This window comes from Alosa sapidissima, chromosome 17 (genome assembly GCF_018492685.1).
Source record: "Alosa sapidissima isolate fAloSap1 chromosome 17, fAloSap1.pri, whole genome shotgun sequence".
Taxonomy (NCBI): Eukaryota; Metazoa; Chordata; class Actinopteri; order Clupeiformes; family Clupeidae; genus Alosa; species Alosa sapidissima.
In genome coordinates, this window is record NC_055973.1 from 2,014,044 (window position 1) to 2,029,723 (window position 15,680).

General features: G+C 43.6%; 2 protein-coding genes across 2 annotated transcripts; one reads left to right on the forward strand and one right to left on the reverse strand.

Annotated features, from left to right (window-relative positions):
- Positions 1-3,223: 3,223 nt before the first annotated feature.
- LOC121688893 (uncharacterized protein K02A2.6-like) lies at positions 3,224-6,244 on the reverse strand. The gene is made up of 2 exons (XM_042068816.1): positions 3,480-6,244; positions 3,224-3,313 (listed from the first exon to the last, which is right to left on the reverse strand). The coding sequence occupies exons 1-2, from the start codon at positions 6,210-6,212 to the stop codon at positions 3,224-3,226; spliced, it is 2,823 nt and encodes a 940-aa protein (XP_041924750.1). The 5' UTR covers positions 6,213-6,244.
- Positions 6,245-13,103: 6,859 nt separating this feature from the next.
- On the forward strand, positions 13,104-15,217 carry LOC121688449. Its single transcript, XM_042068079.1, has 5 exons — positions 13,104-13,480; positions 13,646-13,795; positions 14,100-14,261; positions 14,350-14,439; positions 14,873-15,217. The coding sequence occupies exons 1-5, from the start codon at positions 13,385-13,387 to the stop codon at positions 15,095-15,097; spliced, it is 723 nt and encodes a 240-aa protein (XP_041924013.1). The 5' UTR covers positions 13,104-13,384; the 3' UTR covers positions 15,098-15,217.
- The last annotated feature ends 463 nt before the right edge of the window (positions 15,218-15,680 follow it).

Genomic DNA, 15,680 nt, shown 5'->3' on the forward strand with positions numbered 1-15,680 from the left:
TGTGTTAGCATGTTGCTATGCTAGCGGGCTTTGACGTAGCCAGCCGTAGAAGTAATCAAAAACATCCACGTTTTCCCGACTTAAATACAGTTGCATGAGTAGTTGATAGAAATGTCTACGGCCACACAACATGAAACGTGGCGATTTTCCAAGCGAATAAACAGGAGAACTACAATGTGTGGCGCAATAGCACTTGGGAGTACTTCGACCTAGCGTGGTAATATTGTTAACACCTAATTGTAGATCCTACCAGAGTTTAGAATCCATGCTTGATCGACCCCTCAGCCTCCCCCTCCCCTCTGAGCGAGAGAGAGGCACACACACTAGAGATGCGCTGATGGGCTATTATTTCAACCATAACTGCATAGCAAAACTTATCATCCATCAGTACCAAAGTTTTTTGACCAATATTCAAAACCGCACCCCCCCACCATCCGCTGGTTGTTTTAATGTAGCCTAGGCTGGGTGATGCAGCGCTGCTGACGTGAGGCTATAAAGCCCTTGCCTGTTCTAGAAAGACTGATCCAATGCAGCAAAGTCGTAGGCTACATTGGCTATATGTTGTAGCCTATCCCCATAATATCAGCAGCAAACTCAGTCTCTGTCTCGCAAAATAGTCTCCAAATAAAACGCACATCGGCCTGTTGCCTATTCTGCCTAGCCTGGGTGTTCCCATGCTGCCTTGCGCGCGATTTGATTCACGCTGCTAAGGCAGCCTGGAGACCATGGAGCAAATTTTCGCCTGAGATAGGGAACCAATCACAGAACAGGTGGGAAAGCAAGACGATGATGAGCTATGCACAGACGCATTTGATAGACATCCGTGGCACCCAATAAACAGATCTGGGCATTTTTTTCAAATACGAGAAAATGAACGTTTGGTTCCCAGACCACGTCTCATTGAGAAGTGGTGGCGCTAGCCAGGCTATATTCTGCCAGCTTGTGACAATATATCGTCCAAAATGCTTGATTGCATTGCATTCTCCACATTTTTAGCTAAATTTTCATGTACCACATCAGCATTGTTGTTCAGTGAATCTTTTGTAAATTGTAATAATAATGTAATAAATTGCTTTACAATAGCGTCGGGCCCTTGTCAGCAGCCTTCGGCTTCCTCTTGCTATTCACTCCTTGTCTTCCGATGTCATTTCTGAGTCACAGATGTTTACATACATTCACCTCACTAAATAGAACCAACTTGACGTTGACTTCAACCTGTATTATATCCTATGAGACTGCCTGGGTTATTTTGTTTCGATATTAGCCTATAGCCTAACAGTAATTGTAGCCTACATTGAATAGGCATTTAAAAGAGAGAGTGATATTACTCAGAATGACATCGGGCGATGGCAGTGCGAGATGTTCAGAACGTAAGAGCTAAAACTTCTACAAACTCAATAACATCCACAGCGAAAAAAATAGTCGGAAAACATGTGTGGCAAGCAAGCAAGTTTGGCGGTTGTTAGGCTACTAAAAATGTGAACATATGCACGTTGCACTGTTGTGCGGTGGACTTTCAGAATTAATGGAGTCGGAGTTTCTTTAATATCTATTAATTCTATTAATATATGCTGGTATAAAATGAATTGCGTTGTAGCCTATGTCTGAAAAAGACGCGCTCTCTTCCCGTGCAGTCAAAATGAATGGGGGTCTTCAGAACAGGCTTGTCATAATCACCCTGACATGACAGTGCGTAAAGTAGCCTATAATGTGAACGACTTGTTATTTTATCAAGGATTTCTTTCTTTTTGCAAAAAATAAAGTACAATAGGCATTAATTAGTAGGCCAGGAGCATGTTGAAATTATGTGGCAAATTGCGTTTTTTATTACAATGATAAAATTGTAAAAGGACGGGACCGAAGCTGAGGCAAGCCAGGTCTATAGGCCCGACGGTAATTGTAAAGTAATTTACAAAAGATTCACTAAACAACGATGCTGATGTGGTACATGAAAATCTAGCTAATGTGGAGAATGCAATGCAATATTGTCACAAGCTGGCAGAATAGGCAACAGGCCGATGTGCGTTTTATTTGCGAGACAGAGACTGAGTTTGCTGCTGATATTCTGGGGATAGGCTACAACATATAGCCAATGTAGCCTACGACTTTGCTGCATTGGATCAGTCTTTCTAGAACAGGCAATTAAGGGCTTTATAGCCTCAAGTCAGCAGCGCTGAATCACCCAGCCTAGGCTACATTAAAACAACCAGCGGATGGTGGGCGGGTGCGGTTTTGAAAATTGGTCAAAAAACTTTGGTGCTGATGGATGATAAGTTTTGCTATGCAGTTATGGTTGAAATAATAGCCCATCAGCGCATCTCTAGTGTGTGTGCCTCTCTCTCGTTCAGAGGGGAGGGGGAGGCTGAGGGGTCGATCAAGCATGGATTCTAAACTGGTAGGATCTACAATTGGTGTTAACAATATTACCACGCTAGGTTGAAGTAGGGGAGACCGGGGCTGGTTGTCTCACGGGTTGGTTGTCACATTGCTTATTCCAGGCACACTAGGTGATGCTGTGGTAAAATTTTTATATCAAACTGTTACCCTTTGATAGCTTACTCATTTGCACTAGGAATTTTGCTGAGCAGACACACAGCATTGAGGTGAGGAGACTATTTTTAAATTTCATGGGTCAAAGTAAATTTTCATGTTGGTGTTGTTTTTGTATTGAGAGCTTGTAGGATATTAGTAGTTCAAAAACAAAACACTCATTAAAAAGCCAAAGGTAGTTGTTATGTTGCTTCCTAATGTCTTTATATAGACAATTCTATATTCGCACCAGAGCAACACTCACACGCTTTTGCTGGTTCACTCACTTCTTCTAGACTGGTTTATTATATACGAGAACTCAACCAATTACAGAACACTGATGCGCCCTAGTGGTCACTATTTATATAGCACAACATTTAGCTACATACATAACATTTTTCCTCCCCACTAAGATAGGTTGTCCCTTAACACAAAATATATTTTCTTTAACACAACCTAAATGATACACTTTTCCGTGCACAACATAAAAAGTACATTTGTACAGTTTTCTTTTTCTTTGTACAACAAAATAACAATGAGGAGTTATCTTACTTTCGGTATAACTATGTTGAAAACAATATGTCCCAAAACTCAAACTGTACTACAAACTTCTGTGAGCTAATCACTGTTCACTCATCACGGTAACGTACTGGTGGTTTTGTGATCCTCACAGGATAGCGTTTCACAGTCTCTGTTACCTGCGTATGTCCCGTAGGTGGTGGTTCAGGGGAATGGTGTGTATTTGATGGTTCGATGATCTCAGGAACTTGATCATCATTCTTTTCTGGTGGAGGTGTATAAGGGTGCATTGTGGTACAACTATCACTCTGGGGTAGTAACACCTGTGGGATTACAGGAAGGTTCCCCGCAGTCTGCTGAGGCTCAGGCTCCGGGCGTGTCAGCATCTGGTCCACATGACGTTTCCATACCCCTGGTGATCCCACATTTACCTTGTACGACACCGGTCCTGTCTTTTCTATAACAACACCTTGTGCCCACTTTTCCTCCCCTTTCCTATAATCACGCACAAGGACTGGCTCCCCAACATCAAACTGTCTGGGCCTAGAGTGACGTTGGCGGCGTTGTTGTTGGGCATCCTGTGACCTGTGAACTGCTCCAGCAACACTGGGTTTCAGGAAATCCAGTCGAGAACGCAGCCTGCGCCCGAGGAACAACATAGCCGGCGTTTCTTTCGTTGTTGCGTGAGGGGTGTTTCGGTAAGTCAGTAGAAACGCATCAAGTCGCTGACGCACACGTGCTATGCCTTTGGATGCTTTTAAGGCATGTTTGAACGTCTGCACAAAGCGTTCGGCCAAGCCATTGGTGGCAGGATGGTATGGCGCTGAGCGGATGTGCTTGACTCCATTGGACTTCAGGAACACACTGAATTCTTCAGCACAGAACTGTGGTCCGTTGTCACTCACAAGAATGTGTGGAATGCCATAGCGACTAAAAAGGCCCCTGAGCACTTGAATGGTCATGCTGGCAGTGGTGCTGTCCATGATGTGCACCTCAGGCCACTTAGAATGTGCATCCACAGCGACCAAGTACATATGTCCTTCAAATGGACCTGCAAAGTCCACATGTATCCTTTCCCAAGGACTGGAGGGCCACATCCAAGGGTGTAGAGGTGCTAGCCCAGGCTCTTTTTGTACGCTCTGACAGGAGTGGCAAGATTTGGCCTTGAGCTCAATTTGAGAGTCTATGCCAGGCCACCAAACATAACTGCGTGCCAAGCTCTTCATCCTCACTACACCTGGATGTGCTAAGTGTAGCTCTTCCAGAACCCGGGGGTGCAGTTTAGGTGGCACGACCACTCTCACACCCCACATAAGGCATCCCTGTTGTATTGTGAGATCATGACGGCGCAACAGATAGGGCGACATCTCTTCACCTGCTCCCTTTGCAGCTGGAAAACGACCAGTTGAGACCATTTCTAAGACACGAGACAAGGTGGGGTCAGACAAGGTGTCACATCTGATCTCGGTACTACTGACTGGTAGTGTGTCCAACTGAGATGTGTAGAATACCTCTACTGCGCCCCGCTTCTCTTTATGAGTGTAGGAGAGTGGTAACCGTGACAGTCCATCGGCATTTGCATGTAATGTACCTTTCCGGTATTGAATGGTATAATCATGCGCTGACAGGAGGAGCGCCCAGCGCTGCATTCGGGCGGCAGCCATTGACGGTGTACTTTTCAATGGACTCAGGATGGAGGTCAGCGGGCGATGGTCAGTGAGTAGGGTGAACTTGTTACCATAGAGGTACTGGTGGAACTTGCGTACTCCAAAGACTATCGCTAGCGCCTCCTTCTCGATCTGGGCGTAGTTTTGTTCCGCCTTGCTGAGCGTTCGAGATGCATAGGCTATTGGTCTTTCCTCACCATCAGGCATGACGTGCGAGAGCACAGCTCCGACCCCATAAGGCGAAGCATCACACGCGAGGCGGAGCGGCAGCTTAGGATTGTAGTGGGTCAATACCTCCTGTGATACAAGTAGTGCTTTAGATGTCTGGAATGCTGACTCACAGGCTGACGTCCACTGCCATTTCTTCCCTTTATTTAACAGTTCATTCAGTGGTTTCATGACAGTGGCTAAGTCGGGAATGAAACGTCCGTAATAGTTCAGCATCCCTAGGAACGAACGTAGCTGACTGAGATCACCTGGTGCAGGTGCTTCCACAATGGCACGTACCTTCTCTGGTGATTTGTGGAGTCCAGCTGCGTCAATGATATGGCCCAAGTATTCCACGGACTCCTGGAAAAACAGGCACTTCTCTGACTTGAGATGCAGACCCTGTTCCTCTAGCCTGCCCAGGACTGCATCCAGAGTTTTTAGGTGAGTCTGTTCGTCAGGACCACTGATCAGGATGTCGTCCAGGTAACAGTGCGTGTACGGCAGTCCGAGAAGCACTTGGTCCATAGCCTTCTGAAATAAAGCGGGCGATGATGCTACTCCAAACGGTAAGCGGTTAAAACGAAATAGCCCTTTTTGTGTAGAGATAGTCAGCAGCTCCCTAGACTTCTCTTCTACCTCCATCTGTAGATAGGCATTTGATAAGTCTAACTTACTGAAGCGTTGACCTCCTGCTAGAGAGGCAAAAAGGTCTTCAATACGTGGAATTGGATACTTATCCACGCACAGAGCTGGGTTGAGGGTGACCTTGAAATCTCCACAAAGTCTCACTGTGCCATCCTTTTTGCTGACAGGCACCACGGGCGTGGCCCAATCACTATGCTCCACTGGTGAGATCACCCCAAGCTCAGTCAGTCGTTTTAGTTCGGCCTCAACTCGAGGTCGAAGAGCATATGGCACGTTACGTGGTGGACAGAATTTGGGTACACTGTTAGGTCTAATAGTCAATGTGGCCTTAATTCCCTTCATTGTGCCTAGCTTTTTAGAGAAAACAGCTGAGTGTCTCTTTAACACCGTCTCCAAGTTGTCTTTCTCTCTCTGCTCAATTGCATGCACAGTCTTTAAGTCTTTCCAGTTCAGTTTAATAACTCTCAGCCACTCTCTACCAAACAGTGCGGGTGCATCAACTTTAACTACATACAAGGGCAAATCAGCACATTGCTTGTTTAACTTTACTTGCACCTTGATGACCCCTTCTGGTGCCAAAGGCTCTCCAGTGTATGTCTTGAGCATGATATCAGTGGGCTGCAGTGGCAGTTGGCCCAGCATGCTTCTGTACTGTTCCCATGGAATCAGAGACACAGCAGCCCCTGTATCCAGTTCCATCTCCATTTTCTTTCCATTTACTACAGGCAGCACTGATATTCGTGAATATTTCCCTTTTTGTGACATGGAATACAGTCCCAACTCACAGTCAGTGTCAGATTTATTTTCCTCACTTTCGCTTTGATCTTCTCTTGCCTCAACGTGATAAATTTTCTTCTTTCTATCTTTTAAACTGCGCTTAATTGCATTACCTTTCTGTTCAGGTTTTTCCACTTTCTGTTTCCATTCTCTGTCTCGGTTGCTTTTGGCTTTGCTCTTACACATGAGCTTAGTGTGGCCTTTCCTCCCACACTGGTGGCAGTCACGATCTTTGTACCAGCAGTCCTCATCAGTATGGTTAGTTTTCCCGCAACGGCGGCATTTTTGGGGAAAACACCGCGTTCACTTTGAGCGAGCCACTTAACTGCTGCACGTCGCGCGCCGCTGTCTCTGCAGATACAGCATAATCGACTGCTTTCTGAAACGTGAGATCTTTCTCAGTCAAAAGGCGCTTCTGTACAGTTTCACTCTTAAGTCCACAGACAAATCTGTCCCTTAGTGCGTCTTCCAAGTAAGCACCGAACTCACAATGTTCCGAAAGTCTTTTCAATACCGCGACATATTGTGCAACTGTTTCCCCTTCCCCCTGATTTCGCTTGTGAAACCGGAATCTCTCCGCAATCACGAGCGGCTTTGGAGCGAAATGGGCCTGCAACACCCTCACAATACGGTCATAGTCCATCTCCCCAGGCTTGTTAGGAGCAACCAAACTTCGAAGTAGTCCATACGTTTTCGGTCCCAGCACACTAAACAGCACAGGCACTTTCTTTGCATCCCTAATCTCATTTGCCAGGATGTAATGTTCAAAACGTTCAATATACGTTGCCCACTGCTCACCGGTCTCATCAAAGGGATCCATATGTCCAATTATTCCCGCCATGATGTGTCTGCTTCTGGTGGCTTGCACTGTAACGTTAGACTCTTCGGAAGAAGACCGACTCATCACCTCCTAACAGCTAACACTAAGCTCACTAGCTAGGTGCTTCCAGCGTGGTTGTTCTTTTCTTTGTCCAAACGTGACCAACATCGGCAGTTCACTCGCCGATGCAGTGAAAAGTCTTCAGGACTACACAACTCGTCGCCAATTTATGTTATGTTGCTTCCTAATGTCTTTATATAGACAATTCTATATTCGCACCAGAGCAACACTCACACGCTTTTGCTGGTTCACTCACTTCTTCTAGACTGGTTTATTATATACGAGAACTCAACCAATTACAGAACACTGATGCGCCCTAGTGGTCACTATTTATATAGCACAACATTTAGCTACATACATAACAGTAGTAGCTTTATTTTGAGTCATATTTTAGCTATCAAGTTAAAGCCATGTGGCAGCTAGGTTAACATCTTTGTCAAGAGGTCAGTTGGGGATGGTTGTCACATAGCTCATGGGGTTGGTTGTCACATGTGTTTGTTGTCACTGTGTTTGCAACTTTGTTTGCAACTTACATGATAATAAGGAGGTTTTAGCACTGAAAATGATTTCATTTTATTTCTCAACACAGTAGAAAGTAACTGATCACCTCCTTTAATCCCATTGTTTAAACGTAAGGGGCATTGATGATAACTATCATAAGGGTGGTATTCATATTAAAACTTATTTGCAGTTTCTATCTTAAAAAACTAAAAAGTTACACATCATTTTTTAAGATCCCATTTTATCACTGAAATCCCATTGAAACTCTATAGGGACAACCAACCCCATACACTGTGACAACCAACCCCGTGATGGGGTTGATTGTCACATTGTGTCAGAGTGTCTTTGATGGTTAATTGCTCCCTGTTACAATACATTCTAAAAGTAAAAATTATACACATTTAAAGCCAAGACCCCAAGCTTTCATTTCATGTAGGAATTACTGCTGAAAGAGTTTTTGAAGATGAGCAATTCATGCATGAGTAAAAATTGTGACAACCATCCCCGGTCTCCCCCCAAGTGCTATTGCGCCACACATTGTAGTTCTCTTGTTTATTCGCTTGGAAAATCGCCACGTTTCATGTTGTGTGGCCGTAGACATTTCTATCAACTACTCGTGCAACTGTATTTAAGTCGGGAAAACGTGGATGTTTTTGATTACTTCTACGGCTGGCTACGTCAAAGCCCGCTAGCATAGCAACATGCTAACACATTCGCGCCGCGCACCAGAGCGTTTGAGTGCACGTACCGACACGGGAGAGGTATGACTCAACTCGTGAAAGTTAAGGTAAGAACATATATTACTACTGACATTGGGTGGCGTGTTCCTTTAAAGGGTGGTTCAGGATTTTGGACATAGGGCCTCATTTCCAAGTACACTGTAAAAAATGATCTGATCAAAAAGTTATGATAACTTATATATGTCATTAACTCAGACATAAAATAATGTGTTATGCAATTTCAACTCAATTGTTTGAGTTTTCAATCTTCCAATTTAGGTTCATAAGTTACTTCAATGAATCACATATTCCAGGTACTTGAATGAACTTGACATTTTAAATTGAGTGGGGTACAAGTCCGTACAAGTCTTTGGCATGTTGCAAATTGACTGGAGGATGTCCCCTTTGCGCATGTGCGGGGGGACTACCGACGAACGAAGAAGTTTACGCGCCAGCAGCAATCAATCTTCAGCTGCCTCATTTTGCGATCAGATGAGACGAGTCCGGTTGGCTTGAACTGGTTCGCTATTGGTAAGTGTTCGTGTTTTGTAGATATTTAGAATGTGCGTAGATGAAGCTAATAACGTGAGTAACGTTAGCTATCATTACCTTTTGATATGTGCAGTAACTGATATAATTTTAGCTAGGCACATTTCAGCGACCGTTAAGGTTAGCTACACGTTTGCTAGCAGTTCAGTCTTTTAGTTTAGTCAGAGACGGTTGATAAAGCTTTATCTTAGACAATATCAGTTTTCATTGTAAACTCTGGCAGATAACACAATTTCTGATAGACTGTATGTTGAGGCCAAATGGTTCATGCCCAGGGCTGCAGAATAATTTTGGAGAACCACTGAGGCGGTCGTTCGTGTGGGGGTCCGCTTGCCAGTGCGAGCTGAGTAACGTTAACGTTAGCTGCCTGTCGTCGACCATGGCGGCAATACTAACAAATTAGAGCCAGATTAGCGGCCGCTAGGTTGCTGCAAATTCATTATTGTTTCTTATGGAACATCGGTCTCGTTAGCTAGTGCTAAAGAGCAATTCAACAATCCAATTTGTTAGTTAGACTTAACTAGAAAAGTGGTCTTGTTCATTTTTGCAATTCACATCACTTAACGGTAAAGCCTTTCTTCTGTTTTGTGTGTTTCAGGTGGTTTGTGATTTACCAGACTCACTCGTTTGATGAAGTGGACTTGTAAGTTTTGCAATTTTGCCTCATACATTCAAAAGACTATAGTGAATCATTACAAAGACAAGCATGGACGTGGAAGAACAGGTTTTAGTTGTATCTACCCTAATTGTCTTACTGTCTTTCAATCCCATGTGGAACTTGTAAAACACAAACAAGGAACCAGTCCCTTTGCTAAACTTCGTTGTGAACTTTGTACTTTTTCTGCGCCAAGCAACATCAAACATTATTTTCTTCATTTAAAGAGACATTTGATAAAAAGAGAGACTGTGAATTGCCCATTGGTGGGGTGCTCCTTTACATCTAGAGTAGCCTCGACTTTTACTGCTCACAGAAGCCGATATCATCAGTCTTCTACATTCAATAATTTCAAACCTGAACTTATTATTCATTGTCAAAGTCAAGCTTCTGTCAATGATGAACAGGATCACTTTGATTTAGAGTCACCAAATGTTTCAGTGACTGAACCTGAATCTCAGCCTACACAGAGGTCAGTTGAGCGCAGAATTGCATCCCTTTTTCTTCGACTGCAAGCCGTCCTTCATGTGTCAAAGTCTGCGATTCAAGAAATTGTGGATGATTTGTTTGATATTGAAAAATGTGCTGAACAAATAACTAGTGAGTCAATTGAGAATGTTTTGGAGAAGCATAATTGCACATCTGAGGAATGTTTGACACCCTTGACTGAACTATTTCAAAGTGCTAACCTACTTAATTTGCTTTCAAGAGAAGGATCTTTAGGCACCGACTACAAAAGACAGTTATATTACAAAAAGAACTTTAGTGTCATTGAACCTGTCGAATATCTTTTGAACAGACAAGAAAAGTTTCATACTGTTATCTATATCCCTATTCTGAAGTTACTATCAGATCTTCTTAAAAAAAAAGAGGTACTGCAAGCACTGGGGAAAAACAAACCTGTAGAACAGTCTGGCTACTACAAGTGTTTTCTAGATGGTGACTTCTATAAATCAAATCGAATCCTCTCAGGTGAAGAACTAAGTGTAGCTATTACTTTGTATATTGACGACTTTGAAATCTGCAATCCCTTGGGCACATGGGTTATTGGCAATTTACCCTCTAGATGCAAGTCAGCATTGTCATCAATCTATCTTGCTTTACTGTGCAAGGCTGAGCATGTCAGGATTTATGGTTATGATCGTGTTTTGAAGCCACTGATTGAAGATATTAAATGTCTTGAAACAGTTGGTGTGTTTGTAGAGAAACTAGGGTGTAATGTTAAAGGCACCATCTTGTTCGTTGCTGCTGACAACTTAGCAGCACATTCCTTAGGTGGATTCCAAGAGTCTTTCAATGTTGAGAAGTTTTGTAGGTTTTGTCTAGCTAGTCGTCAAGACATACAAACGTGTGATGTTAGAACAGGGAACTTTGTTTTAAGGTCACCAGAATCATTTGATGAAGCTGTAAATGTCTTGAAGCAGAGGGACCTTGCATCTGTTGACGGTGTGAAACGAGACTGCCCTCTCAACAGCCTGACAGGTTTTCACACATGCACAGGCTTTCCACCTGATTTTTTACACGATGTGCTGGAAGGGATTGTACCTGTAGAACAAGTCTGTGCCTTGCAGATTTAATTTCAAAGAAGTATTTCACATTAGAAGAACTTAATAGTGAAATACAGAGCTTCCCTTTTAAATTCTCGGATAAGACAAACTGTCCTCAGAAAATTCCTTCAACTTTTCGAAAGAGTGGTAGGTGTAACGGACACGAAAATTGGAGTCTTGTGCGTTTCCTTTCTCTCATCATCGGCCACCATGTTCCAGAAGGGGATCAAACATGGGAAGTAATCCTTGAGCTGAAAGACTTGGTTGAGCTCTTGGCGACTCCATATTACACTGAAGACTCACTTTGTTATTTGCAGTCCAAAATATCAGATCATAGACAGTTACTACTGACATTATCAGTGCCTTATTCAAAGATTTGGACCCTTAATAGAGTGTTGGACAATCAGGTTTGAGGCTAAGCATTCTTTTTTTAAGAAGGTAGTGTGTGATGCCAATAACTTTAAAAACATTCTGCTTACCCTTGCCTCAAGACACCAACTTATGCTGGCATATTATCTTGGAATGCCCAGCATTTTCAAACCTGAGATTGAGACAGCAAAAGTGACTGATTTGTGCCTGGGAGTCTTAGATGGTGGTCTTAGACTAGCAATCTTGAATAGATTCAGTGATGTTGACACAGTTGGACTGACCCCTAATGTCTTCTTAAATGGAACGCAGTATTCAAAGGGAATGATACTTTCTGTTGGAAGTACAAGTGGACTACCCAACTTCGGAAGGATTTTGGAAATATGCATTGTGCTGGCTGGCCATGTTTGTTTCTTCGTTGAACCTTTTTCGACTTACTATGTGGAGCATTTGAGGAGTTACCATCTTGTGAAGAAAATTCCTGCTGAGTGTTTCTTGGTGAAACCAGAGGATCTCAATGACTACATGCCACTTGTGTCATACTTTGTGCAGGGTCGTCTGTTAGCCACTCCTAGAACATTCTTGCTGAATTAAAGCTGCTGTAAGTTCGTTACTGTGATCCTGCATATTTAACCCTCTTGTAATGTTTTCTAATCTTGGGAGTAACCCAGATGTTGGTGTCACAAGACAACACTTGGTACTGTACGTACACGCCGCCGCCGACTTGAGCTTCCAAAGAGTCAGGAAGTCATTCATTTTCAATGGAAGCCAGCTTCTCTCAGCTGGCAGAAGCGTCAAATCCGTCGGCGTCGCGTCTTGAGCGTCAAGCAGAAAGTTGAAAGTCAGTCAACTTTATGGTAATGAGCTATGATGCGGTTCAGCGTCCAACGACCAGCAACCAATCGAATAGACGGAAGTATTAAGATAGAACATGATGGAACGTAAAATGCTGTCACGTCAGAGCGGCCAAAGCTTCCCTGTACTTTTTTGACAAGCGTCCTTGACAGGGCGTCCAGAGCTCAAGTCGGTGGCGGTGTGTACGTACAGTTACACTGACATAGAATAATTGATATAGAAGAATTGTGTGTATACAATGAGTCAAACCTTTTTTCTCCTCCAATTTCAGGATTTCAGATCCACGATGCTGCTGCGAGTTGTCCTCTCTGAGACTGATATCAGGCGCCTTTCCATCGAAATCACCCCCCCTAGTGTTGAAGAACTATGCCAGATGTTGCGTGCAAACCTTGGCCTGAGAGGTGGATTTATTTTACAATTTGAGGACCCTGCGTTCAATAATCAGCCGACCAATTTGACCGACATCCGAGACCTTCTTGAGGAGAGAGCAACATTGAAAGTGTTGTTCACAGCTAATACAGCTTGCTCGGATTCCACATTGGATACAGCCAGCCTTCCATCTGTCAGTAGTGGGGAATCTGACTCCCAGCAATGGCCTGAGCCCTTCCCGATTCCAGAGTTCTCGCATGATGTTGAACTTACGCTGCAAGAAGCAAATGGAAGATATGCAAAAGATGGATCTGTGCTGGTGATTCCTAAGGGTATGAAAACTGATATCCTGGACACACTTGCAGATAGCATGTCAAAGATTAGTCCTTATCCTGAGAGGCAACACTGAAAATGTTGCCAAAGCACTTGTGGAGAAGCATCCAAGTCTAAAAGAGCCAGGGTCTGGAAAGGGTTGGTACGGCTGGTTCCACAGCCTGAAGTTTAAGCTTGGAAACTATCGACAGAAATTGAGTGCAGCTAGATGCCCAGAGGTGAGAGTCAACAAAAGAAAAGGAGAAGAAGCCAAGGGACCACGTATGAAGAAGTCAAAGAAGGGTGAGGTCCACTACTGTCCAGATCCCCCTGAAGGACTGAGTGCTGAAGACATGGAAGAAAAGCAGAGAATGATGGAGGTACATCATGCACACACATGCAAATCACACATACACATCATACCTGTCTAATATTACTGCATACATACCTACCTATATTATACTACCTACACTTTGCTTTTGTGTATGTGAAGCCTACTCTTTTGTCTTAGTATGTGTCCTTTGTGCTTGTACAATCCAATTCAGGTGGAAGTGCTGAAAAAAGACTCAGATCACCAGCAGATTGATGAGCTGATGTCTGCCACATTCTCCAAACGCAGAAAGGAGATCGTAGGGGATCAACCTCTCATCGGGGATGTCATAGCCAGATGGCCGGCCATGTTCTGTGAGAGACGGGTATAACAATAGACAATAGACAACACAGCCTAAGTTTAATCCAGTTATGTTTGACTGGATATCAATGTGTGAATGTGTGAATCCAGGAAGTACAAGAGAGATGTCTGATACTGTACTGTGGTCCGTTCAGAAGTGTTGTTTTTTAGTCTGAATGATGATGTGAATGTGCATACAGGTAAGTGAGAGGATTGTGTCTAGTATTACTGAGTGGACGACAGCCTTTGACAACAGACAACCCTAGCTTACTAAATGGTGACACTTGGTGATGGTGATTTCTTAACCTTTTTGTCTTTTTTTGTCTCAGGTTCGGGCAGAATTCAAGAGAGTCGTAAGCACAGACCTTCTTGAGTCGTTCCTCGACGGGCTTGATGAATTGGCACCAAGACTGCTGGAACTGTACGAAGCTGCGACCAAGTCAGGGAAGAAGCCTACACTGAAAGCCATTTTGGACTGTCTGAAGAAAGACGTGAGTAGACGAGCTGAGAATTGTAAAATTGGGCACCAGGTGTTATGTTTGCAATAAAATCTCAACCCTGCTTATTTTTGTCTTGTAGGACACATACGAAAGGAGAAGGACTGCTGCTCTGCCGGGTCTGCCACACTACCTACCCGAAGAGCCATCAGACATCATCAGGATGTGTGACGTAAGGTCTTTTTCTGTCATGCATAACAGCCCACATACGAACACACCCACCCACATATACACTTGCGCGCGCACACACACACACACACACACAACCTTTAACACAGAGATTGGATTAGATACTCATGGGTGTTGATAGTCCTTTGGCAGCAAAATAATGATGATGCAGGGAGGAGTGAGGGGCAGAATAGTAGTGATGGGGAGGACGAGGGTTGGGTGGAATAGTGGTGATGGGAGGAGGGAGGGGTAGAATAGTGGTGTGGGGGGGGGGGCAGTGCAACATGCACTTCCCCAGATCTGAGAGGACACTGAAGTTGTTCACCCTTGCAGTAACCTCCCAACATTGCATTATAATGACTGAGACATAAGTAGCTTTGACAAGCATGTACTTCTTGACCCAAACATTCACACTATTTCTTTTTCTGTTTTTCAAGGCCCCTGGTGAGACTGGCAGCAGCCATGAAGGGGATGCAACTTGGCCTACTGGCAACTTGGCTATGAAGGTGACAACCAGGATCCCTTTCCACGTGAAGTCTTCAATGTGGCAGTTGTGGTTGAGGAGACTGTTGTGCTTCACAACTTCAAGGATGTGCCATCCAGCTTTGCCATGCTTTTGGGGATCATCTACTGCGTTAACCTTGAGTATCCACGAGCCATGAAGTATTCTTTTGAGTTCATTCAGAGGGTAGTGATGAAGATCAAACCTGATCAAGCCTCTGCCAGAGTCCACAACATCCGAAACAAGCTCCTGAGGTATAATTTGTAAACCATGCCCCACCCGAGAATAGGATGGGATTTTTTTCCCCTTTGTTTTTGTTGACATGCCAAAGTCAAAGTCAAAAGTCAGCTTTATTGTCAATTTCTTCACATGTTCCAGACATACAAAGAGATCGAAATTACGTTTCTCACTATCCCACGGTGAAGACAAGACATATTTTACCAATTTAGGTCCACAGACAAACATAACATTCAAGTAAACAAAAAAGTAAGTAAATAAGTAAATAAAAAAGTAAGTAAATAAGTAAATAAGAGGGCACATATAATAATGAAAAAATAAGAGCAGCAAAATGTGGTTGAAATTGTGCATAGACAGTCAATAAAAATACTAGTGCAAATACAGGCCAATAAAAGGCTTGGGTAGTTCTGTTTGACCTAAGTAAGAAGAAAGTGGCATAGTGGTGCAAGTTATGTAAGAGCAGCAGAAGTGTTGTGTTTTCAGGACAACAACACCAGTTGTAAAGT